Source organism: Pipistrellus hanaki (assembly GCF_964339955.1).
Source record: "Pipistrellus hanaki genome assembly, chromosome: 9".
Lineage (NCBI taxonomy): Eukaryota > Metazoa > Chordata > Mammalia > Chiroptera > Vespertilionidae > Pipistrellus > Pipistrellus hanaki.
In genome coordinates this window covers 64,226,913-64,253,103 of record NC_140511.1, presented here as the reverse complement: position 1 = coordinate 64,253,103, position 26,191 = coordinate 64,226,913, and the positions used below count along the sequence as shown (strand labels likewise).

The 26,191-nt window shown below is 36.2% G+C and overlaps 2 protein-coding genes and 1 pseudogene across 3 annotated transcripts in view; 1 reads left to right on the top strand and 2 right to left on the bottom strand.

Annotated features, from left to right (window-relative positions):
- Positions 1-16,078, bottom strand: part of LOC311628469 (uncharacterized protein) — a gene marked incomplete at both ends in the record, with an annotated part of 47,163 nt that extends 31,085 nt beyond the window's left edge. The window contains one exon of the mRNA XM_084895690.1: positions 15,164-16,078. Within this exon, the coding sequence (XP_084751816.1) occupies positions 15,164-16,078 (915 nt within the window). The remainder of the gene's footprint in view (positions 1-15,163) is intronic.
- On the top strand, positions 633-1,498 carry LOC311628081 (olfactory receptor 5B2-like; annotated as a pseudogene). The gene has a single exon. The product of its transcript is annotated as an olfactory receptor 5B2-like (transcript).
- A 7,294-nt stretch (positions 16,079-23,372) lies between the features above and the next one.
- LOC311628100 (olfactory receptor 5B2-like) lies at positions 23,373-24,329 on the bottom strand (the record flags this gene model as incomplete). Its single annotated transcript, XM_084894986.1, has 1 exon — positions 23,373-24,329. The coding sequence occupies exon 1, from the start codon at positions 24,315-24,317 to the stop codon at positions 23,373-23,375; it is 945 nt and encodes a 314-aa protein (XP_084751112.1). The 5' UTR covers positions 24,318-24,329.
- Between the last annotated feature and the right edge of the window lie 1,862 nt (positions 24,330-26,191).

Genomic DNA, 26,191 nt, shown 5'->3' with positions numbered 1-26,191 from the left:
CTAAAATGCTGAATACTGTGTATGAACCAATGGTGATAAAAAGTAATTGTAAGTTCCATTAAATTCAGTTTTATTTATATTAATACCAATTAACTGAAGGACCACTCTACCTATGTATATAACTTGGCTTTCGCAGGAATAATTTTTAAACTTAAAAACATTACTGAATCTCTGTGCCTTATAAGTTAAATAGGGTAACAATTAGTCACTCTTATAGATTTGCTGAGACAAATAAGTGAACATAGATGAAAGGTATCTCAAGCCTTTCCTGGCACATAAGCAACATAGAAGTATAAGCATTCACTAGACTCAGGGATATGACATGACACATTTATTTATTCCAAATATGTCATCTTGATTAAGACATTACTTGTTTACACAAATCAGTTTACAAAATTTTGAAAAGTGGGAGATTATTCATTAAACTTCAGCTTCAATAATGTGTAACTCTATAGGTAATGAATGCATTAAACTTTGTTGGTAAACCGATACTTTAGATATGTTCGCCATAATAAAAATGTGCATCTACTTATCACTTTTCTATCTGTGTGTTTCAATTGACTTTTTGTTAATCAATGTGTTTCTTTATGACTCATTGCTATAGGACATCTTGTGATTTCCAAACAACATCCATGGAGAACAATACAGAAGTGACTGAGTTCATCCTCCTTGGACTAACCAATGTCCCAGAACTGCAGGTCCCCCTCTTTATAATGTTCACCTTCATCTACCTCATCACTGTGGTTGGAAACCTGGGAATAATCATTTTGATTCTTCTGGACTTTCAGCTCCATACCCCTATGTACTTTTTCCTTAGTATTTTGTCTTTGGTTGACTTTTGTTCCTCTACAGCTGTCACTCCCAAGGTTATGGCTGGGTTCCTTGTAGGAGACAAGGTCATCTCCTACAATGCATGTGCTGTTCAGATGTTCTTTTTTGTAGCTTTTGCCACTATGGAAAATTTCCTCTTGGCCTCAATGGCTTATGACCGCTATGCAGCAGTGTGCAAACCCCTACATTATACCACCACCATGACAAGAGGTGTGTGTGCATGTCTTGCCATAGGTTCCTATGTCTTTAGTTTTCTGACTGCCTCTGTTCACACTAGAAACACATTCAGCCTCTCTTTCTGTAAGTCTAATCTGGTCCATCACTTTTTCTGTGATATTCCAGCAGTCATGGCTCTCTCTTGCTCAGACAAGCATATTAATGAGCAGATTCTTATTTTTTTGGCAAGCTTCTACATGTTTTTTGCTCTCCTGGTTATCTTGATTTCCTACCTTTTCATATTTGTCACCATCCTAAAGTTGCACTCATCTTCAGGGTATCAGAAGGCTTTGTCCACCTGTGCTTCTCACCTCACTGCTGTCTCCATCTTCTATGGGACTGCCGTATTCATGTATTTACAGCCCAGCTCCAGCCATTCCATGGACACAGACAAAATTGCCTCAGTGTTCTATACTATGGTCATCCCCATGATGAACCCTCTGGTCTATAGTTTGAGAAACAAGGAGATCAAAAATGCATTCAAGAAAGTTGTTGAGAAGGCAAGATTGACTCTAGACTTCACCTGGTAAAGTTGTAGGATCCACAATAACCTAGTTTTATTTCTGTCAGATATTCAACATGTAATAGCTCACATTTTTAGGTCCAACAATGCACCTAAATTACTGAGATGATGCCATTTTTTTCTTCAAATGTTTATCATCTAGAAAAAAGGAAATATTGTGTCCAAATACATGGTGTCTGAATTAGGATTGCCAAAAGAAACTTTAAGGATGTTGGGGGCCTTGCTTGTATAAACCTTATTAATTATATTTAATTTATACATATGTTCATATATACTATGTAACAATGGAAGGATATATTTTAAAAAAAAAAAAGGCACACACAAATCCATGAAAAAAACCTAGGCAAGGATTCCATACTTGTACATACATGCAGAAGTGGGAAATTTGTTAAAAGGGTTAGATGAAGTCTAGCTAGTTTTTAATTAAAATGTTAAAATAATTTATATATCAGATTATACATTTAAGTTCAACATTTTCTGTAGTTCAAAACTATTTCAGGAATCTAAAGTTAAGAAGATAGTGATATAGGTATTTAAATAAAGATATATGTTTTTTGTTGGCACATTGTATTCAGAACTTTATTTGCATGATATAAAGGGATTAATATTTCTGTCTTCAGTAAGTCTACTAGTATAAGCAGTTTGCTCATAGGATGATTTTCGAAAGCAAAATAGCCAGAGTATAAGACAAGGTGATAGAGAAATAATAAGGAAATTTTTGGATTTTTCTGTATATAACTACCTTATCTTATATTTTGTAAACAAACAGCACTGATTAATAATAATGTCACTCATTTTTCTTATTGAATATACTAAGAAAAGGTTAATGCAACTCATTCAGGGATGCTTCAGTGTTAGATGAGCTTTGTCCTGTGTTATTTCTTTCCTGCTCATTTACACTGAGTTCCTTGCTTTTTCTGGACAACTCCAAGCATGCTCCTGCATCAGGATCTTTGCCCTTGCTGTTACCAATGCTCAGAAAGCTCCCTTACTTCCTTCAGCTCTTTGCTTAAATGTTTCCACACTATAGTCACCCCACCCACCCGTGGACACTGTTCCTTCCTTGCACATCTTGCTTTATTCTAATCAGTACTCAAATTAAACTATTATCATTATTTCTTTATTTTCCTAAGGAGAGCATACACTACACCAGAGAGTCACTTTCTAACAATGTCATTTCCAACACATAAATTACAACCATAATTTCTGAATAAGTAAGGTAACAAATATATTAGTCAAAATGTGAATCCAGCAGTCAATATATTTGAAACAGTGATAAATACATGAGTTCATTATCCATTTTTAATTCTTTAGAAAAGAATTTTAGGGTCCCTGCCTGGATAGCCTCAATTAGTTAGAATACTTTCTATGTACCAAAGTTGTAGGTTGGAACCCTGGTTTGGGCACACACAAGAAGCAACCAATGAATTCATAAATAAGTGGAACAACAAATCAATGTCTCTCTTCTCTCTCTCTCTCTGTCTCTCTCTCTCTCTTTCTTTCACCAATAATCAATATTATTTTAGAGCTCTTTATTAGATATGGCTATGTTATTTTCCTATATTACCACTCACTATTTGTATTTATCACCTTTGTACATTTTAATATTTTAGAAACCATACTATCAAATGGATCATATCAAACCATTTTAATTCTTTTTTAAAAAATTTAATAAATATTTATTGTTCAATTTATTACAATTATTTATCTTTTTTCCCTCCATAGCTCCCCTCTCCTCCACCAGGTTGCTACCCCACCCTCTGCCCTTCCCTCTCCCCACTCCCCACTGTCCTCATCCATAGGGGTACGATTTTTGTTCAGTCTCTTCCCACACCCCCCACTCCCTTTTTCCCCTGAGAATTGTCAGTCTACTCCCTTTCTATGTCCCTGATTCTATTATATTCACCAGCTAATACTGTTGATTAGTTTTTTTATTACCTTGGTTTTTAGATTCACTTGTTGATAGTTACATATTTGTTTTTCATAATTTTATCTTTTTCTTTTTCTTCCTCTTCTTAAAGAATACCTTTCAGCATTTCATATAATTTTGATATGGCAGTGATGAACTCCTTTAGTTTTTTTAAAATTTTATTTATGAATTTCTTTATCTGGCCTTCAATTCTGAATGATAGCTTTGCTGGGTAGAGTAATCTTGGTTGTAAGTTCTTGCTATTCATCACTTTGAGTATTTCTTGCCATTCCCTCTGGCCAGCATAGTTTCTGTTAAGAAATCAGCTGACAATCATATAGGTGCTCCCTTATAGGTAACTGTTTTTCTCTTGCTGATTTTAATATTCTCTCTTTGTCTTTTGCTCTTGGCATTTTAATTATGATGTGTCTTGGTGTACTTCTCTTTGGATTACTTTTGTTGGGGGTTCTGTGCGCTTCTTGATCTCATAAGTCTATTTCTTTCACCAGGTGTGGGAAGTTTTCTGTCATTATTTCTTCAAGTAGGTTTTTAGTATCTTGCTCTCTCTCTTTTCTGGCACCCTCATAATTCAGATGTTGGTACGCTTGAAGTTGTCCCAGAGGCTCTCCTTACACTATCTTCAAATTTTTAGATTCTTTTTTCTTTTCCGGTTAAGTGTTTTTTGCTTATTTGTATTTCAAGTCTTTGACTTGATTCTTACGACCATCTAGTCTGCTGTTAGATCTCTGTATAATATTTTTTATTTCAGTCAGTGTATGCTTAATTTCTAGTTGGTCCTTTCTCGTATCTGCTAATGTCTCACTAAATTTATCGGCCTTTTTTAGAAAATTCTCGAAAAACCTTATAATTGTGGTTTTGAACTCTATATCCAGTCATTTGCTTTCCTGCATTTCTGTAATATGTGACCTGTTTCTTTGTCTCCACATTTTGGCTGCTTCCCTGAGTTGATAGAGTGGCTTTGTGTGCTAGGTGTCCTATATGGCCCAGTGGCTCAGCCTAACCAGTTACCTGTGGTGGACACTCTTCGTGCATCCTTTGGCTGTGTGGACAGTCTTATTGTAGTTAAACCTACAGTTGGCTGTGTGGACAGTCTTATTGTAGTTAAACCTTGATTGTTGTTGGTATCACTGGGAGGAATTGACCTCCAGGCCAATTGGCTGTGATGATCAGCTGTGTCTACGTTGGGAGAACTTCTGTGCTGGAGACACCCTTATGAGATAGGACTTGCAAAAGCCTCTGTGCTCAGCTTGGATGAGGTGGAGTGTCAAGGGAGAGCAGACAGCATTGGTTTCTCATCAGCCCTTCCCTATAGGTCCCTGTGTCCCGTAGTAATCTCAGTGTCCCGTGGTAATTGCTGCAAGCACCTCTGAGAGAAAGCCACACTCGAGTTCTGCCCACTGCCAGACAGTACAGTTTCTCCCCAAATGATTCTGGTTCCCCAGAATCTCTGGAGTTCAGAGCCATCAGGAGCCTTTGTCTCTCCTCCCCACCCCCTCACCCCAACCTTGAGAAAGCCTGCCATGCACTCAGTTGCCCACCCTCTCCACAGCACACCTCCATACCTCTGCCTTCCACAGTTCCTCTGGGTCTCAGTGTGCTTTTCTCTTTCCTTCTAGTTGTAGAAATTCCATTCATCCAGACTTCCTGTGGTTCTGGATGATGTCTGTTTTGTCTTTTAGTTGTAGTTTTGAAATTGTTGTGTGTGGCAGCAGTTTAGGTTTTTACCTATGCCATCATCTTGGTTTCTCCCCCATATGTCTCCTTTTACTCCCATTGACCACTTCCTGCCCTGGCCACTCCCACACCCCAGGACAAGCCCCCACAATCCTGGTGTCTATGTCCATTGGTTATGCTAATGTACATGCATATAAGTCCTTGGTTGATCTCTTATTCCCTCCCACACCCTCCCCTGTGCTCCTTCTGAGGTTTGACAGTCCATTTGGTGTTTCTCTGTCTCTGCATCTATTTTTATTCATAAATTTATGTTGTTCATTATATTCCACAAATGAGTGAGATCATGTGACATTTATCTTTCTCCAACTGGCTTATTTCACTTAGCATAATGCTCTCCATGTCCATCCATGCTGTTGCAAATGGTAAAAGTTCCTTCCTTTTTCTAGCAGCATAGTATTCCATTGTGTAGATGTACTACATGTTTTTAATCCATTCATCTGCTTATGGGCACTTAGTCTGTTTCTAAATCTTAGCTATTATAAATTGTGCTGCTATGAACATAGGGGTGCATTGGTGTTTCTGATTTGTTGGGATATAGTCCAGAAGTGGGATTACTGGGTCAAATGGGAATTCCATTTTTAACTTTTTGAGGATACTCCAATGTTTTCCATAGTGGCTGCATCAGTCTGCATTACCACCAGCAGTGCAAGAGGGTTCCCTTTGTTTTGTTTTGTTTTGTTTTGTTAATCCTCACAAGAGAACATTTCTTCCATTGATTTTTAGTGGAAGGGAGAGGGACAAACAGAGAGCAACATCGATGTGAGAGAGACACATCAATTGGTATCTCCCACACACACTCAAACTGAGGCCAGGAATGAGCCTGAAACCAAGGTATGCACCCTTGACCAGAATAGAACCCTTGAACCTTCAGTTCATGGACTGATGCTCTAAACACTGAGCCAAACCAGTTAGGGCAATATTCAAAATATATTTCTAAAAATTAATTTCATTTGTTATCTGAGACATTTTTATTATGTTTTCTTCTTCCCATTCTTTTAGATGTTATAACTACATGTTTGGCTACTAGAAATTTTAAGAAATAGTATGGTGATGGCCAGAGGTGGAGGTGGGGTAGAGGCTCAGTTGGAGGTGGGTAAAGGGGGAGGATGGAAGACATTCTTAACAATGTCAACAACAATAACAACAAAAACTCCTTTAATATAGAACTCAAACAAAATTTCCTATATAATAAAGAGGTAATATGCAAATCGACCCTCATGCCCTCATATCATCACAAGTTGGCCACCCCCATGTCATCATAAGATGGCCACCCCTAGGTAATCACAAGATGGCCACCCCCACATTGTCACAAGATGGCCTGCATGGGAGGGCAGTTGGGGGCAAGATCAGGTCAGCAGGGGAGAGCAATTGGGGGTGACCGGGGAGGCAGGGGAGCAGTAGGTGTCAATCAGGTCAGGAGAGGAGCAGTTTGATGGTGATCAGGCTATCAGGCAGAAGTGATGGGACAATCAGGCAGGCAGGCAGGTGAGTAGTTAGGAGCCAGCAGTCCCAGATTGGAGAGGGTGTAGGCTGGGCTGATGAAAACCTCCCACCAAGTGCATGAATTTCATGCACCAGGCCTCTAGTTGATAAATAACATCCATGATTTTTTCTTCCTGTGTTTACAAAGAACTGAAAATGTTACACATGTCAAAGAAATGGAGATTAAATTCTGCCTTGATTCTGATTAGTCTATTTAAAAGTTAGGTTCAAATTTGTAGGAAGATGGTTTTCTTTTCTCCTTCAAATTACCATCCTGTAGCTAATGCTGATGGTGCTTTACCCACATCTCCTTGGTGCTCATTGTTTCTATTGTATAAAGTCAATGCTTATCATGGAAAAATAAAAGTATCTGCAACTCTTAGGTTAAAGACTCATTTTACTGCCGAAACTGGTTTGGCTGAGTGGATAGAGCGTCGACCTGCAGACTGAGGGGTCTCAGGTTCGATTCCGGTCAAGGGCATGTACCTTGGTTGCGGGCACATCCCCAGTAGGGGGTGTGCAAGAAGCAGCTGAATGATGATTCTCTCTTGTCGATGTTTCTAACTCTCTATTCCTCTCTCTTCCTCTCTGTAAAAAATCAATAAAATATATTTAAAAAAAATAAATAAATAGCACTTAATCAGTTTAACATTCACATGGAAGCAATGAATTTGACTTACCTCACACCACACACACACACACACACACACACACACACAAAAAAAAAAAAAAGACTCATTTTACTGTAAGACTATACTTAGCCTTTGTGTGGACCATTTAATTATCTAGAAGCAGCTATCCTTAAGTGTAAAAAATAAAAAGAACAAAAATACCCAGTTCTCTCATCTTTCAGGTGGTACAATTCTGATTGAGCCTCAGATGCATAGCAAAGTATAACTGATCAGCAACTTAGAGGGATGTGATTTTAAGAGGAGTACTGCTTCTCCTTGAATCTGTTTAATGATATGCAAAATCAGTTCATATAATTCTAATATACTCCACAAAGCTATAAAGATTAATTTTAAACACAATGAAAACATTCTAATATGTGCCAAATAAAGGAAATTATTCAGCAATGGTTCCCCTCCTTTTCTTCTTTCTTTTCTAGCTGTATCTATATATATGCTGAACGTTAGAAAAATTTATCACTTTATAATTTAAAATGTATATCTGTTCACAACTGAAAATGTTTACCTACCTCTAACTCTTAAGGCATAGCCTGAATTACTTTAATATAATTTACTCATATAAACTAAGTGTATTTAATTTCACTTATGTACCAGGCAATATATGTTACCATCATCAAAAAGTAAATAACATGAGTCCTTAATTATTATGTGGTTAGAGAGAGCAAGATCTACAAATAATTATTCAAATAGTGATAAGTATTATAATCAAATATTGATAAAGTGTTATTAAATGATCTGAAGTTTTTCAGAAGATACCAAAACATCCCAGAGAACATGACATTTCTTCCACCTTTGAATTTCCATATTGGGTCCAAACAAATAATCATCTGTATCTGATTACACTTTTTTTTAAAATAGTTAATTTTTATATTCTTCTGATACATAAGAAGTATTTAATGCTTTATCCAAAATTTCCTTTTTATATTCCTAGATATAAAGAAACACAAATGTGTGTTTTTGAAGAAGGAATTCAGAAGTATCAGGTAGGGTTAGTGATGCACTACAAAACAAAAGATCAATTCCGGTCTTAATTTTATTGAAAACTAGCTGTGAATAGACTTGCCATGTCCCAATATTTTTTTACTTCTTTTTGTTTGTTTGTTTATTTTGTTCATTAGATTTCACATATAAGTAAAATAATATGGTATCTTTCTTTTTCTGACTAGCTTATTTCACATATCACAATACTTTCCAGGTTGGAAAAGGTAAAATTTCCTTCTTTTTTACAGCCTTGATTTTCTTAATTCATAAGAAAAAAATAACACCTTCTCCATCTACTTCATATATTGATATCCTGTCCTGATATGAATATCATGAATATGAATATCAAGCTTTTTTAAAAAGTAAAAAAATACTAATATTTTAAAATCAGGCGGTCTGAGCCTTTCTGATATCTACCTCATCTCTTCTAGGTTTTTGCTCCAAAATTCTATCTAGTTACTTATAATTTTTGTCTCTCCATTAATATTCTCTATTTTTGATAATTTGTCTAATTTCCTTTAGTTTTTATGTCCAATATTTCGTTTACTGCTTTGACCATATTTAAGATATTTGTTTTAAAAGTCATAAAAATATAGAATTCTTATGAATAAAGTTTTAAATAAATAAGTATAAATATATACCATAGTTATTGATGGGAGACAAAGTTGACTGCTTTGCAGACTCCATGTGATAACAGTTAAAACCCAAGTAAGGCTTTTTTGGGAATAAGCATTGACATGCTGATTATAAATTTATAAGTAATGCCAAAACTAGTAAGAAAGCAAAGATAATTATAAAAAAGGAGAACAAAGTATGGGCATTAAAGTTATTTTATTTCATGACTTACTATAACATAGAGTAATGAAGACAGGATAGCACTTGGAACATATAGACCCATAAATAAATGGAACAGCTTTTAGCATACAGAAATGACATAGATATATAACCAAATAACTTTTGTGAAAGATGTAATGGCAAGTGATTGGAGAAAATATTTTTTTCCCAACAAATTTTGCTGCAACAATTGTCAGTACATATACAAAAGAAAGAACTAAATGTTAAATGTAAAGTGAAATCATGTTTTCCCATAAATCTCTACACAAATGTTTTTAAAAGTTTTATTAAGATTAAGAATTGCCAAAGTGGAAGCAACTATGCACTTCCAAAAGTGAATGGTTAAACAAGCTGTAGAATATCATTAAACTGGAACCCTGCTTAGTGATAAAATAGAATAAATAATGATTTATGAATGAACCTAAAGTGCATTTTTAAAATAAAAGAAGCAAGACCTAAAGGGTTCTTATTGTTGATTCCATTTATGTAACAGGGATGAGAAAAAACTCAATGATTTCCAAAGGTTTGGGGAGTAGGGAGTGGTTGTCTATATTTGCCATAGTGCTGGGCTGGTGAACACATGACACTGCATTTGTTAAAACCAATAGCACTATACACAGCAAAGCATGATATTTAATACATACAAATTAAAAAGAATTAGCATGGGAGAATTACAGGAGTGAACATAGACTGTTAAAAAAATCTAATTGTATTACAAAGGTATGAGTTAACCTCACTGAAGGAATATAGGGGAAAAATTAGCTGATCTAAATAATGTTGGAAAACAATATGTTTAACAAAGCTAAAAATAAAATAAACCATACATAATATTGTACTTTAGTAACTAAAGTTGATTCTCAAGGGGGTATAGATTAACAATTATGGAACCGATTTACTTGTGAGTCACACCAATATGTTAATGAATGGGACTTGTTGAGAACCAAGTTTCTCACTGTCAAAGAAGGAAATTACGGACAAAAATAGATCCAGAGACAGAAACATTTAACAGACTGGGAAGACAGGAGGGTGGAAGGGGGAGGAGATCAAGCAATGAACTCATGCGTATATACATAACCCAGGGACACAGACAGTGGGTGGTGAAGGCAGTGTGGGGAAGGAGGTGGGAGAAGGAATGAGGGGGGGGGAAAGGACGTATGTAATAGTTTCAACAATAAAGATGTATTAGAAAGGAAGGAAGGGAAGAGGCTAAGAAGGAAGGAAGGAAGAAGGAAATAAGGAGAGAGAGAGAGAGAGAGAGAGAGAGAGAGAGAGAGAGAGAGAGAGAGAGAGAGAGAGAGAGAGAGAGAAGGAAAGGAAGAAAAAAAGAAAGAAAAGGGGAAAGTTGGGATGAAATAGATTAGAGCAGCAATTTTCAACCTTTTTCATTTCATGGCATACATAAGCTAATTACTAAAATTCTGTGACACACCAAATATATATATATATATATTGCCAATCTGAAAAAAAAATAGGTATAATTTTGATCGTTCACATCGGATAAATATTGTTGTATTGCCTGTTTTTTTTTTTTTTTTTCCAATCTAAGGGAAAAGAGGTTAGTGCCCCTATTAGGTCTAGTAATAATTAATGTCGTTTTCTAATACTTTTTTAAATCGAATTTATTTAAACAATACAACAAAATTTAATCAACAATATAGTTGCTGTTGTTTTCTACTACTTGTGCCCAACGCTCAGGAAGCATTTTAATCCCTCCGTTGTAAAATTCTTGTGATTTTGATGCAAAAAATTCGGTCAATGCATTTTTGAGGCATTCTTCATTATTAAATTTTTTTCCAAGAAGAAAGTTTTGCAAAGAACGAAACAAATGGTAATCGGAAGGGGCAATATCAGGAGAATATGCAGGTTGAGGGAGAACTTCCCATTCCAACTGGCGCAGTTTTTCAGCAGTGATTCTTGCAGTATGCGGTCGTGCGTTATCGTGGTGAAGAATTACGCCCTTCCGATTAATCAGCGCGGGTTCTTTTTCTCTTAAAGCTTGGGCTAACCTTTCCAATTGGGCACTATACACTGCACTTGTAATGGTTTGGTTAGATGGTAAAAGTTCATAATGAAGAATTCCTTTAAAATTCCACCAAACACACAACATCACTTTTTTCGCATGCAAGTCAGGTTTTGGCGTGGGCTGCGGAGCCTCATTTTTGTCCAACCATTGAGACCGCCTTTTCAAATTAACATACAGCACCCATTCTTCATCTCCGGTAACAATTTGCTCTAAAAACGGCAAACGGTTTTGACGAGAGAGGAGCGAACTGCAAATTGTGACTCTTTGATTACGGTTGTTGTCGGTCAACTCATGAGGAACCCATTTTCCAAACTTTTGGACTTTGCCAAGTGCACGCAATTGATTGGAAATTTTTTTGTGAACAATTTAAAGTTGTCGCAAGCTCTTGTTGGGTAATTTGAGGATTTTGCACCAAAAGAGCTTGAAGAGCTTCTTGATCAAAATTGGACACACGGCCTCAACCACTCTTGTCATCTAACGAAAAATTTCCCTCGCGAAATTTCTCAAACCAACGCTAGCATTTTCTGGCGCTAACTGCATCTTGACCAAGAGCACTACAGATGTTTTTTGCAGCCTCACTTGCTTTTCTTCCTAATTGGAACTCGTAAAGCATGCAGTGCCGAATATGCTCTTCATCCGCCATCTTCTTAGCCCTAGTTCTGCAACAAAAACCAAACCAAACACAAACTTTTTCAAGCAAAACTTGTTAATTGCACTTCACACGCTCTGTAGATACCACATGTTTGAAGGTTATGTCAATACAAGTCAACGCCAAGCAAGATTTTAACCGAATGTTAAAAACGACATTAATTATTACTATACCTGATAAATAGTCAGGTATTGCATGTTTTAAATATTCTTACATCATGCCAGTTGAAAATTGCTGGATTAGAGTCAGGGACATCAGTATACACTTATGTTTAACTTACTATAGATATGGTGGATAGATGGAGAATAACCATAAATTACAAATTTATGATAAATTTGATACTTCCTACTTGCGTGGGTTAGAGTGTCTGGAAATAAAACTTCAGTATCAATGAGCATAATCAGGATTCAAACCTGGGCTTTTAAATGCCATTCTTACCGCAGAGGTGGGAGAGGCTCCTGCTACTGCTGCTGCACTCGCCAGCCATGAGCCCAGCTTCTGGCTGAGTGGGTGCGCACTGACCACCAGGGAGCAGCTTCATTGAGTGATTGCCCCCTGGTGGTCAGTGTGCATTATAGTGACGGGTTGTTCTGCCATAATGGCTGCTTAGGCTTTTATTATATAGATAACTGAGTAAATAAATAATTGAGGAAAAAAGAGACCAATCTTGCTGATATGATGTGAAGAGAAAAACAGTTCATATGAGTCTCTAAAAACTATAACTCCAGTCTTAGCATGAGCAAATGTCAGAAAATCACAATTGGAGGACATTCTGTGAAATACCTGACTGGTATTCTCAACACTGTCAAAGTAATAAAAAACATGAAGACAGAGCTTTTCACAGACCAGAAGAGATTAAAGAGACACAACCATTAAATGCAAGAAGAGAAAATGTTATCAGTGGGAAAACTAATAAAATCAAAATAAAATCTGAAGTTTAGAAAATAGTATTGTGTCAATCTTGGTTTCTTAGCTATACAAATGTACCCCTGTAGGGGAAATTAGGCAAGAATTGTATTAGTTTTTTATGACTGTGATAACAAATTACCACAAACCTATAAACTTAAACAACACATTTTATTCTTTTTTTAAAAGTTGCATTTTATTTTTATTGTTGACATTATTGCAGTTGTCCCATTACCCCCCTTTATTTGACCCCCCTCGACCCAGACCCCATCCTCCTCTCCATCCAGAAGTCCAAAGTCAGTTTCCCTGAACAACAATCAATTGGCTGGAAGAGCTGTGTATCTTCTGGTGGCTTCTGGCATTCCATGGTTTGTGGTCGCAGCACCTGCTTCCAAGGCCACATTGCCTATTCCCTTTTATCATTTATCTATGGTCAAATCTCCATGACTCCCTCTCATAAGTAACATATGAGTATCTTATGGTACACACAGATAACCCCAAACTAAATTCTCACTTTACTCACTTATATGGTCTTTTTAGGCCATATAAAGTAACCTTAGAAGGTTCCAGAAATTAGGGTGATCTTTTTGCAGACTGCTGCAGAGTTACATTGAACATCTGAACAGTTTTAATTTTTTTCTGTAACTCTAAAATAATTATAAAGTTAAATAATTATTTAATATAATAATAATTAGAAATGGTTCCAGGAGGAGAAATATCACCATAAAGAAAGAAGTGAATATTTGGGACATCCAAAAGTATAAGCATGAGAATATTAGCATATCCAAGCACAGTCTTAACAGGCATTGCAATATTGAAGCTTCTCATTCTATAGAGATAACAAATTAGACAAGGGCATACATTTATGTGTCTAGACTTTGTATAGTTCAGAGCTCCCTTGGATCAAAATTAAAAGCATAAGTTTAGGCCCTGTATTAGCATATTGAATATGCTATATTTTTATTATTGACACATATTGTCATGTTTATATTCTCTATAGATATTTAGAATCATTGCAGTTCATTATATTTCATATGTATGAAGTATTTTCAAATATAATCAGATACTAAACCTTTAAATAATCTCATATTCAATACCTTTTTGTGATTTACTAAATAGTATTTGTTGGATGTTTTACTTGCCACTTAATGAGACATCACTTCTAAGTAAAATTATAAAATTGTTGCAGATGATTCATTTGCTCATGGGATCCAGAAAATCTTGTGTATAAATATTGACATGCACATAATGAATGAGAATGGACAAAACACTTTTTCAGCAAAGCAGCATATTAGCTGTGCTTCTTGAAATGCACTATGCATCTATCTAGAAAGTTAATGATATGGGAGTGACACACTATAATCATAAATAAAGATCGCTTCTCAGCCTTTTGGCTAAGATCAAGTGTAGTGTATTCATAAATAGCTTAAATATATTGATACAGTTGGATTCAAAGCTTAATTATTTTAGTCATTCATTTAACAAAAATGTATTGAGAATTTACTATGAAATAGTCATTTAGGCACTGTGGATTGTGTTATAATTAAAACAGATAAAGCTATTGTTTTCATAGAGTCTAAATTCTAGTTTGGAAGATAAATAATAAAGTGAAAAAATAATTCTTTAATAGGTGATGATTCATAGGGACTATGAAAAATAACAGAGTGAAAAGACATTGTACATGGAAATAAAAATTGACTATTTTATAAAGGTGGTCTGGAAAGAAATCAATAACAGAGTCCAAGCACCATCCTTAATGGAGTAAGGAAACACTCTACACAGGAAATAGCAAGTACAAATGACCTGAGGAAGGAACATGTTTAGAATTGTCAGTTTGTGAAAAATAGGGAAAAAATCAGTGTAAATGAAGTAGAGTAACAGAATGGGGTAGTAACAAAAGATCATTTAAATCAACCAAATTAGACATGAAATATCAGTGATAAAAATTACAAAGCATTTCCAAAAGCAAAATGTAAAATATTGTTGATTTATACTGCAAGATGAGGTATCCTTCTGGGCTGCATGCATGCACTTTGTTCATAGTTTCCTTTGAAGCCCTATTTTAGGTGTATTTGCATTGATGTAGTAAAATCAAAATGCCTGTAGAGTAAGTGAATAAACCAATATCCTTAATAAGGCTTTTGACAAGCAGGCCCCATGACATCTTAGCTATCAATATTCAGGTACATTTCTGGACATGATGTTTCTTTTTTTTTTTTTTTTTTTTTTTTTTTTTTGGACAAGAGACTTTTGAATAGGTAAGGATATTACTTTGGGACCTTGATCTTACTGTGGTCTTAATGAAACTAGGTTATTGAACATTGCACAATGTTCAAATCATAATCCTAAAGGAAATAAATTCTGCCTTTGAAACAATCTTCTTGAGTGCACTCTTGACATCCTTGTTCCTCAGGCTGTAGACCAGAGGGTTCAGCATGGGGATGACCATAGTATAGAACACAGAGGCTACCTTGTCTGTGTCCAGGGAATGAGTAGAGCTGGGTTTTAAGTACATAAAGATAATAGTTCCATAGAAGATGGCGACTACAGTGAGATGAGAGGCACAAGTGGACAGAGTCTTCTGATACCCTGAAGATGAGGGCATCTTTAGGATGGTGACAAATATGAACAGGTAGGAAATCAAGATAATCAGGAGAGCAGAGAGGATGTTGAAGCTTGCCACAAAAATAAGAATTTGCTCACTAATATGTCTGTCAGAGCAAGAGAGAGCCATGACTGCTGGAACATCACAGAAAAAGTGATGGACCACATTGGACTCACAGAAAGAGAGACTAAAGGTGTCCCTAGTATGAATGGAGGCATTCAGGAAACCAAATGTATAGGAGCCTATGGCCATATGCATGCACACACCTGTTGTCATGGTGGTGGTGTAATGTAGGGGTTTGCACACTGCTACGTAGCGGTCATAGGCCATTGAGGACAAGAGGTAATTTTCCGCCGTGGCAAAGGCTATAAAAAAGAACATCTGAGTAGCACATGCATTGTAAGAGATGACCTTGCCTCCTACAAGGAACCCAGTCATGACTGTAGGAGTGACAGTTGAAGAGTAACACAAATCCACCAGAGATAGGTTACTGAGGAAAAAGTACATAGGAGTGTGGAGATGAGAGTCCAAGAGAATCAGCACCATAATCCCCATATTTCCAGTCAGTGTGATGAGGTAGATGAAAGTGAAAATGATAAAGAGGGGGACCTGCAGTTCTGGGTCATTGGTTAGTCCAAGGAGGATGAACTCAGTCACTTCTGTCTCATTGTCCATCAATGCAGAGAATCACAAATGCTCGGTGGCTATAAGAACAACAAATGAGGGTCTATACCATATATTATTTCATTATAGCAATAACTTGTATTTTAAGATTACCCAGACAAAAATCGGCTTGACAATAAAACTTAGTGCATTCATTGTGTACAGGTTTATGTTATGTTGAATCTTAAGGATCTTTTTGGAAAATCTCCCTAATTTTAATGTTTATAAGTTTGTAAATTGAGATATAGAAAACCAAATAACTTGATAAATGGCTTCTTCAGAGTGAATATATCTGCCAATTCACTTTCCCCAAGCCTAGCAAAAGCACATGCATCCTTTCTCATCCTTTCTGCCAAAAACTGCTCCAGACACTTGAAAAGTATATTCATTATATCCTCTAAGAACATTATATGTTTACTAGAGGCCCAGTGCACAGATTTACGCACTGGTGGCTTCAGATCTTTAGTTGTGCAAGGGTTTTAAAGTTTTAAAGCCTTCATCTTCAATTTGCCTTTTCTCATACTAGGGCCACTGAGATTTTCTGTGTCTCCAGTTCCTCCAGTTCCTTTCCTCACCCATAGTATTGGCTGCCCTGGCAATTATATGTGAGCCATCATTTTGCTTAATTCTTTTTGAAATCCATACTTTAGCTTGAGACAGTAATTTTTTCTTAAATTCATTGTTTCTCTCATTACTGTCATCTCATAACAGAACCCCAGAGATCAGTGTTGAAAGTTGCTTGTTTATGATATGTCTTAAGCTTATAGATCTATTTTGGTGGCAAGTGCTATGTTGTAAAATATTTTATTTGAATCTGTTCTCTGTAGGAACAGTATTTTAAATCTTTTTACTTCAATTTGAAAGGTATCCATCTTCTGCTAACTACTCACATTTTTCTCCTAAAACATTTTTAAAATCCACTTCACTTTTTAAATTTTTTATTAAATTTATTGGGGTGACATTGGTTAATAAAATTATATAGGTTTCAAGTGTATAATTCCATAATACATCATCTGTGTATGTATTGTGTATTCGCCACCCAAAGTCAAGTCTCCCACCACCACCTCCTTTACTGTTTTCTATCCCCCATATCTTTCTCCTAAAACTTTTTAAAATTCACTTTCCAAGCCTATTTCATCACATTTTCCAACTTTAACACACATGACCAATTTTACCATATAGTACATTCTACAAGGAATAAGACTATGCGTGTGTGTGTATGCTTCTGTGTGTATAAAATAGGTAGTATTATTATTCCTATTTTACCATCAAGAAAATTGAAGATGTGGGAAGTTATGTAATGCTCTAAAATTACACACCTCATAGGAGAAATCCTTGTGTGAGGTATGTAATCCACTTTTTATCTAATAAAAAATCTATGCTTAAAAGCTAGATTGGAAATGACTGAAAAGATGATTAAATATTTGAGAACAAAGAGAACTCTTCTTGAGTTCTAGCTATCAAGGGAAAAGTTCTTAATCATCTTTTCTTTTTCTTTATATTTAAAATATATTTTATAGATTTTTTTTTTTACAGAGAGTGAGAGATAGTTAGAAACACTGATGAGAGAGAGTCATCGATCAGCTGCCCCTGGCACACCCCGCACTGGGAATGTGCCCGCAACCAAGGTACATGCCCTTGACCAGAATCAAACCCGGGACCTTTCAGTCTGCAGGCCTACGCTCTATTCATTGAGCCAAACCGGTCTCAGCTCTTAATCATCTTTTAATTGTACCTCAAAATTAGCAAAGTTACAAATGACATAGCTGGTATTAAAACGCTTTTCATATAGTAGAAACTGCTGTGGATTTTTGCTAGGGTTGGGGGGTAGGGTGAATGCTAAAGCCCTTTCGATTTGTGTAACAATTTGAGATACCAGGTTTTATAAGCATATTTATTCATAAAGCACATATTAAAAGAAAGGCTCATTGTTTGTAACCATTCACTGTCTACCTATGTAGATGAACTATTAATGAGAAGCATGAGATTACAGCGACAAGTTTAAAATGTAATTTGGAATTTGTTAGTTCAGATTAGGCGCACTTGTAGTTTAAAAATCATTCCATGCTTTTGCTTTTCTAGTGTATTTGTTAGGTTTTTTTTTTCTCATTTTACTTTCTTTTTTAAATTTCATTTTTTCAATTATAGTTCACATTGTAAAGTATATGATTGTGTGTGTGTGTGTGTGTGTGTGTGTGTGTGTGTGTGTTATCTAATGAGAGGGTCAACATTTGGTGAACAAGATGATATTACTACTTGATCAATTACACTATCACTTATATTATTATTTTTGTTCATATATTTAGGGAGGCAGGCAGATGTTTTATAAGTCTCAGTAAACTCCCATTTCTGACATTTATAGCCCAATCTCACCTTAGTATTTAAAAAAAAAATATTGAACATATCTGTTTTGGCTTCCAAATAACTCAGAGGAAGTATAGCTTTCCCACTTCTTTTGCATGAATTACATTTCTCACTAAAAATATTCACAGCATATAGATGCTTACCTGTCTCCTTGGGACGGGGGGGGAGGTCAATTAGAATATCAGCTGCAGAATATTAGAGGAGCGGTCTCAGGTAGTGGTCATCAGGTTCCAAAGTCACTAAAGCAGGGAAAATGCTGTGCATTCTTTCTATGCCCTTAGAGAAGTCACTTACCTACTTGTAAAATAAACGTAATTAATATAATATTACCTCTATCTCATAATTCACAGAACTTGGTCTGTAAATGACAAATAAGGGAAAACCTGTATAACTTCTCAATCAGAGGTTCTCATTGAAAGGCATTCTATGTAATTTTTATCTTAGGGTGTTTTTCCTGACTGTGTTTGCAGGCTCATAGCAAATCCTAGAATAAGGCCTCTATATACTAACAAGTATTAATATTCAGATGAATAAATGATCACCAGATGGATTTAGCATATCAACTGGTGAAACTAAAATGACGTCACAATGAGTCATATTTCCTGGGATTTGGAGATTATTATTGAGATGTGGAGCTCTCTGGGAATTTTCACTGAGAGAACATCTGCAGATGCTCATCACACTTTCCTGGGAAAGATGAAATTAAACTGCCTGTGTGGACATGCTGATTATTTTCATTGTATATACTTGTTTTCCTATTACTTGTCTTTTCTTGTTATTTTTGTCAATTTATAATTAACTTTAGGGCTGGTGCACACAATTTGGGCACTGGGAGAGGGTCCCCTCAGCCCGACCTGGGACCCCTCCTGTTCTCCTTCCCCAATGTAGCTAATGTAAATCATTCAGATGACTTATATCTTTCTCAACCCTGCTTGATGTATAAAACAATTGTAAGACTCCTGGACATTGGATATGTTGTATTTTCTTTCTTTTTAAAAAAATATATTTTATTGATTTTTTACAGAGAGGAAGGGAGAGGGCTAGAAACATCGACCAGCTGCCTCCTGCACAGCCCTCACTGGGTTTGTGCCTGCAACCAATGTACATGCCCTTCACCGGAATCGAACCCAGGACCTTAAAATCCGCAGACCAACGTTCTATCCACTGAGCCAAACCAGTTCCGGCGGATATGTTGTATTTTCTACCTAATCATACTGTTGGAGGTTCAGACTCTATGCTCTAAGACCAGTATTCCTTTCTTTTCAGCAACGGCCTAATAAACCATTTCTTTTACAGATTTTTGGTCAGGAAAGTTTGATTTAGCACTCCATATCCACCCCCACCCCTCTCTCTCTGTCTCCTCAGAGCTAGGCTGTACCTGATGGAAGAAGGAACTGACATGGATAAAATAAAATTGCTCTTTTCCTCAGTTTCAATGTAGCTATTTTTCAGTACCTTATCTTAGGTACTGCTACTTCTTAACTGTATTTTAGATCTCCCATAAAGAAATTTTGTTCCAAATATTCTTGCTAAGTTGGTGTATCTGTGGGGAGATGAAGGCTGGGACTTCCCATTCTTCATACTGCTGTCACACTAATAAATCACTTTAATAGAATGACGGATACAACACATGCTCATCTCATTAATTCATAAAGAACATTTGAAGAAATGCTTTTTATAAGTGTTCTTTCAGGGATTTGTAAGAAAGTTGAGTAGACAGGGCAAAACACCGACCCCAACATTGGAGAGACAGGCAAGTGAATACAGGGAGTCACCGCTTATCAGAGGAGAAAATGGCATGAACAGAAAATGGCAAGTGAACCAGCATCAGGATAGGAAAACCTAAACTATATTGACGAATTGTTGGAGGCTCAGGGTGGACAACTCTGAGAACTAAAGATGGTGGGAGATATAGTGACAAAAGATTTCCACAATTTGTAAGATTCACATCCAGGAACCCAATCAGGTTTTCACAGTAGATACTATAGAAGAATCCCATTGGGCTGCTGGTAGAGGGAGGGGGAAGGAATCATTGTGATTAGAATTATCCAAACCAGGAATTTAAATAACTACCATTTATATGCTAACTTGCAGGGGTCTTCAAACTATGGCCCGCGGGCCACATGCGGCCCGCAGAGGAGTCTGATCCGGCCCGCCAGGTTTTTTGGGCAGTGAGCGCAGCCGAGGTGTTACAGTAGGAATTAGTAGTTCATATAGTCCAGCCCTCCAGCTCTCTGAGGGACCGTGATCTGGCCCCCACTTTAAAAAGTTTGAGGACCCCTGTGCTAAGGGTTCTAATGGATAAAGTAGACAGCAAACAAGAACAGATGGAAAATGTAAGCAAAGAGATAGAAGTCATAATAAAGACCCAAAATGAAATGCTAGGCTGACACTACTAAACTTCAGGACTTACTATAAAGCTACATAATAAAGACAGTCTGGTATTGGTGAGGGAATACACAAATAAATCAATGGAATAGTACAGAAATAACTTTGTAAATATGTGACCAACTGATCTTTGACAAGGAGCAAAGACAATAAAATAGAGAAAATTCTTTTTAATAAATGGTGCTGGAACCACTGAACATCCACATGAAAGAAGAAAAAAGTAGATACAAACCTCATACCCTTCATAAAAAATTTACTCAAATGGTATAAATATGAATGTAAAATTAAAAAAACTATAGTAAATAAGAGGGGGAAAAACCCTAGATGACCTTAGATATAATGATGACTTTGTAGATAGAATTCTAAAGGCATGATTCATGAAAAAATAACAAAACAAAACAACAATAATCTGGATTTCATAACTATAACAAATTTTCTGTGAAAAACAATGTCAAGAGAGTAGAAAAACAACACAAACTTAGAGAAATACTTGCAAAATGACATACCTTATAATAAATGGTCACCCCAAATACAAAAAGAACTCTTAAAAATTCAAAGGGAAGGTGTGTGTGAGAAGAGATCCAGCAAAGAACTTTACCCAGGGACACAGGCAGTAGGGTGGTGAAGGCCTGGAGGGAAGTGGGGAGCAGGTTAGAAGGAGTCAATGAAGGAAAAGGGGGGACATGTGCAATATTTTCAACATTAAAAAATAAAATGATAGCCGAAACCGGTTTGGCTCAATGGATAGAGCGTTGGCTTGGGGACTGAAGGGTTCCGGGTTCGATTCCAGGCAAGGGCATGTACCTTGGTTGCTGGCATATCTCCAGTAGGGGGTGTGCAAGAGGCAGCTGATCGATGATTCTCTCTCATCGATGTTTCTAACTCTCTATCTCCCTTCCTCTCTGTACAAAATCAATAAAACATATTAATAAAATAAAATAAAATGATAAAAATAAAATCAGACGAAAACAAACAAAAAAAATTAATAAAAAATCCAAACAACTTGATTATAAAACAGGTCAAAGACTTTTTTTCTTTTATTCTTTCTTATTTTTATTGTCCAAAGTTTTACATTTGTCTTCTTTTTCCCCAAATGATCCTCTCTTCCCCCCAGCTATTCCCACCCAGCAAGCCCCCACTGCCTCAGTACCTGTGTCCATTGGATATGTTAATATGCTTGCATACAAGTCTTTCTGGGTAAAGGCTTTAACAGACACCTCACAAAAGAAGATAACAAATGGCAAATAAACATTTTAAAAGATGGTCCACATGATACATACATCCAGAGGGAAATGCAAATTGAAACAACAGTAGGATTCCACTATATGCATATTAAAATGTCCAAAATCCAGAACACATGCTGGTTAGGATGTGTAGCAACAGGAACTTTCATACTCTTACCATACAATTCAGCAATTGTCCTCCCTGGTATTTACCCAAATGAGTTGAAAACTTACGTTCTACACAAAAACCTGAACAAGAATGTTTAAAGCATCTTTATTCATAATTGCCCAAACCAGAGGCAACCAAGATGCTCTTCATTAGATTAATGGATAAACTGTACAATTTATTCAATACTAAAAGGAAATGAACTATCAAGCCATAAAAAGACAGAGAGGAACTTTAAATGTATATTACTATACGAAAGAAACCAATCTGAAAAGGCTACATACCATGTGATTCCAACTATACGACATCTGGCAAAGGAAAAACTATTGAGACAGTAAAAAGATCAGTAGATAGCAGGAGTTTGGGGAGCTAGGAATGACTAGATAGAACAGTAAAAATACTCTGTTTAATATAATAATGCATTCAATTCATCACACATTTATCAAAACCCATAGCATGTACAAGACAAAGAGGGAACCCTAAGGTAAACTGTGAAATTTGGGTGATTGTTTTATCTTTCTGACAATTGTAATGTGAACATGATTCCACAAAATGACTCAGTCAAGGCAGAAATGGTAGTTCATTTAAGATGTGATATTTATGTATTTCTCAATAAATTGTGCCAGAGTACATACTTTTACTTAAAAGTACATGAATTTTTCCTTCTATTCAGGATCTTAGAACAGTTATTCAATAAAATAAATATTTATGATTGGACATAGCTTTATGTTTAATATATCAATTAACTGCTTAAATTATTTTAATTAATAACTAGCACTTATCTCTTACAAATTTCCCACTCCAGTGTGAATGTCCTCATGGGACACATACATGTGCCTTTGTTCATCAGCTTGTTTTTTCCCCTTTTAACATGTAAGTTTGCATTAGCAGATGGTAGAGAAAATGTACATGGGGCAAGTTATTAAATCAAATATCATTAATAACATTTGACAAGCAGGTCCCAAAATTGCTAATGCTTTCCCTTAGCCATCCTCATTCAGGTATTGTACTTCTGAATATGTTTTCTTTTTACTAGGCAAAAAATTGTTGAAAAGAAAAGGATATAATCTCAGGAATTTAAATAAAGTGTTGGGCTTAAGTTTATTGGATGAAAAAAAAAAAAGTCTGAGAGAACCTAAATAATGTCATTATGCATACTGCAAGGTTAAAATCCCAATCCTATTGAAAAATTTGCCTTCTCAACCACCTTCTTGAATGCACTCTTGACCTCTTTGTTCCTCAGGCTGTAGACCAGAGGGTTCAGCATTGGGATGACCATGGAATAGAACACAGAGGCCACCTTGTCTGAGTCCATGGAATGATTGGAGCTGGGCTGTAAATACATAAAGATGACAGTTCCGTAGAAGACGGAAACTGTAGTGAGGTGAGAAGCGCAGGTAGACAAAGCCTTCTGGTGCCCTTGAGCTGAGTGCATCTTCAAGATGGTTATAAATATGAACAGGTAGGAAATCAGTATAATCAGAAGAGCAAAAAAGACATTAAAGCTTGACATAAAAACAAGAAACACTTCACTCCTGTGTGTATCTGAGCAAGAGAGAGACATGACAGCTGGAACATCACAGAAAAAGTGATGGACCATATTAGACTTACAAAAGAAAAGGCTGAATATGTCCCCAACATGGAGGGAGGCGTTCAGGAAACCACAGATGTAGGAGCCTACAGCCAGGCGTGCACACACACCTGTCGTCATGGTGGTGGTGTAATGTAGGGGTTTGCACACTGCTGCGTAACGGTCATAGGCCATTGATGCTAAGAGGTAATTTTCCACAGAGGCAAAGGCTACAAAAATGAACATCTGAGCAGCGCATGCATTGTAAGAGATGACCTTGTTGCCTATAAGTAACCCAGCCATGACTTTGGGAGTGACAGCTGAGGAGTAAGCAAAGTCCGCCAGTGACAGGTTACTGAGGAAAAAGTACATGGGGGTGTGGAGACGAGAGTCCAAGGGAATCAATGCGATCATTCCCAGGTTCCCAACCACATTGATGAGATAAATGATAGTGAACATGATAAAGAGGGGGACCTGTAGTTCTGGGGCATTGGTTAGTCCGAGGAGGATGAAATGTGTCACTTTTGTTCTGTTCTCCATCAATGCTATTTGGGAATCATGGGATGTCCTGTAGCAGTGAGAAATAAAGGAAAAAAGTGATAAAAATTGAAGTGAAATTAAAATGTATAAATACCATGTGCATTATTTCATTAATAATTTGTGCTTTAAAATGATCTCGATCTAATGTTAAGAGCTTTACATATGAATGTGTATACAAGGAGTAGTATTACTTTTATTTACCATTAAAAAGGACTCTAGTAGTTATATGATATTGTATAATTATATCACTAACATGAAGAAGATTAAAGATTAAAGATTGAAACTCATTTTCAACCCAGAATTCTGTGTGGCTTTGGCTGCCTCACTGTCAGCATATTTACAGGTACCAGTAATAATTAAAACAATACTAAGGGGGAAAGTTTGAACTACAATTCAATCTTGTTAATTCATTTAGTTCCCTTTTTTAACCTCCAGTAGGAGACCAATTAATAGAGTACAAGATGAACTTATCACCCTACCCAATCAGAGTATCACTTATCAAATTTTTTATTCATCTTTTTCAGGGAAGCAGCAAGATATTTATAAGTATTCCCAGACTCCTTACTAATAGAAGTTTTGACATTTATACTCCAGTCTCAACTCACTATTTTAAAATAGTTCAAAACATCAATTTTGTGTTCAAATAGCTTATAGTCTATGTAGCTTTATTAATAGTATATATGAAATATTGAGCTTACCTTGCTCCTTGAGAAGAGACAGTCAATCCTGAGTAGTCAGTTAAAATCAGAAATTCAATCATGAAATATTGTATAAATAGTTATTAAAAAGCTATATTTTAGGGGTGATCAAAAGGTTCCAAGTTCTCTAAGACAGGAAAAGATAGAGGAAAAAACACTAACATGAACCCGAACCCTGGACCCAAGTCCTGAAACCACCATGAATTTTTATTGTGCCCTTGGAGGAGTCCCTTACATTCTCTTTACTTGTAATATAAACATAATAAAATTTACTTCTCCCACATAATTTACAGGATTGTGTCTGTAAATAGCATATAAGGGAAGGTCTAAAAAACAACTGATGATAAGATTATCATTTTAAAGTCACTCCATATATAATTGTTATCTTGGGGTGATTTTCTTGGTCAAGGTTGCAGGTTTGTAGCAATTCTTCATTAGACAGAAAAACTGTGTGTAATGATAATTATTAACATTCAGATGAATATGTGAAGATCAAAGGGCCCAACATGCAGTCTGGTCCCTCTAAAATGATGTTGTGTGGAGTGTCGATATTTAAGAGGCCAATGCAAGGGACCCGGGGGTGAATTATAGAGCTCTCAGGGAATGTGCCCCATGAGGACCATCCACAGCTCCTTATCCCACCTTCTTGGGGAAGATGCAATTAAAAGTCTATGGGGACCGTACCTGCAGAGTTTGCATGCATATTTTGCTACTACTTGTTATGGCTTTTTCATTTCCTAAATGCATAATTTAAAAACTATAAGATCTACACATTTTTCTGTGTATATAATTTTAAGAATTTTGTCAAATGTGTATGGTTATATAACTTCTACCAGAATCAAGATAATAGAACATTTCCATCATGTATGCAAAACACAAGATTCTTTGTGGCCAACTCCTTCTCCTACCCACTACTCTTGGAGACCACTTTTTTGTGTATTTAACTGCTTTTGTAAGAATGTCCTTATGCACATGTAGTCTATGAGTCTTGCTTCTTTCACTTAGTATAATGCATTTATGATCAATCAATGTTGCTACTTTTGCCTATAGTGTAATCTTTTTTTTAGTAGTATTCTCTTTTATGGATATTACAGATTGTTTATCCAATTCTCAGTTGAGGGACATTATATTGGCTCTGTGAACATGCTGGTTGTGTGTGTATGTGTATGTGTGTGT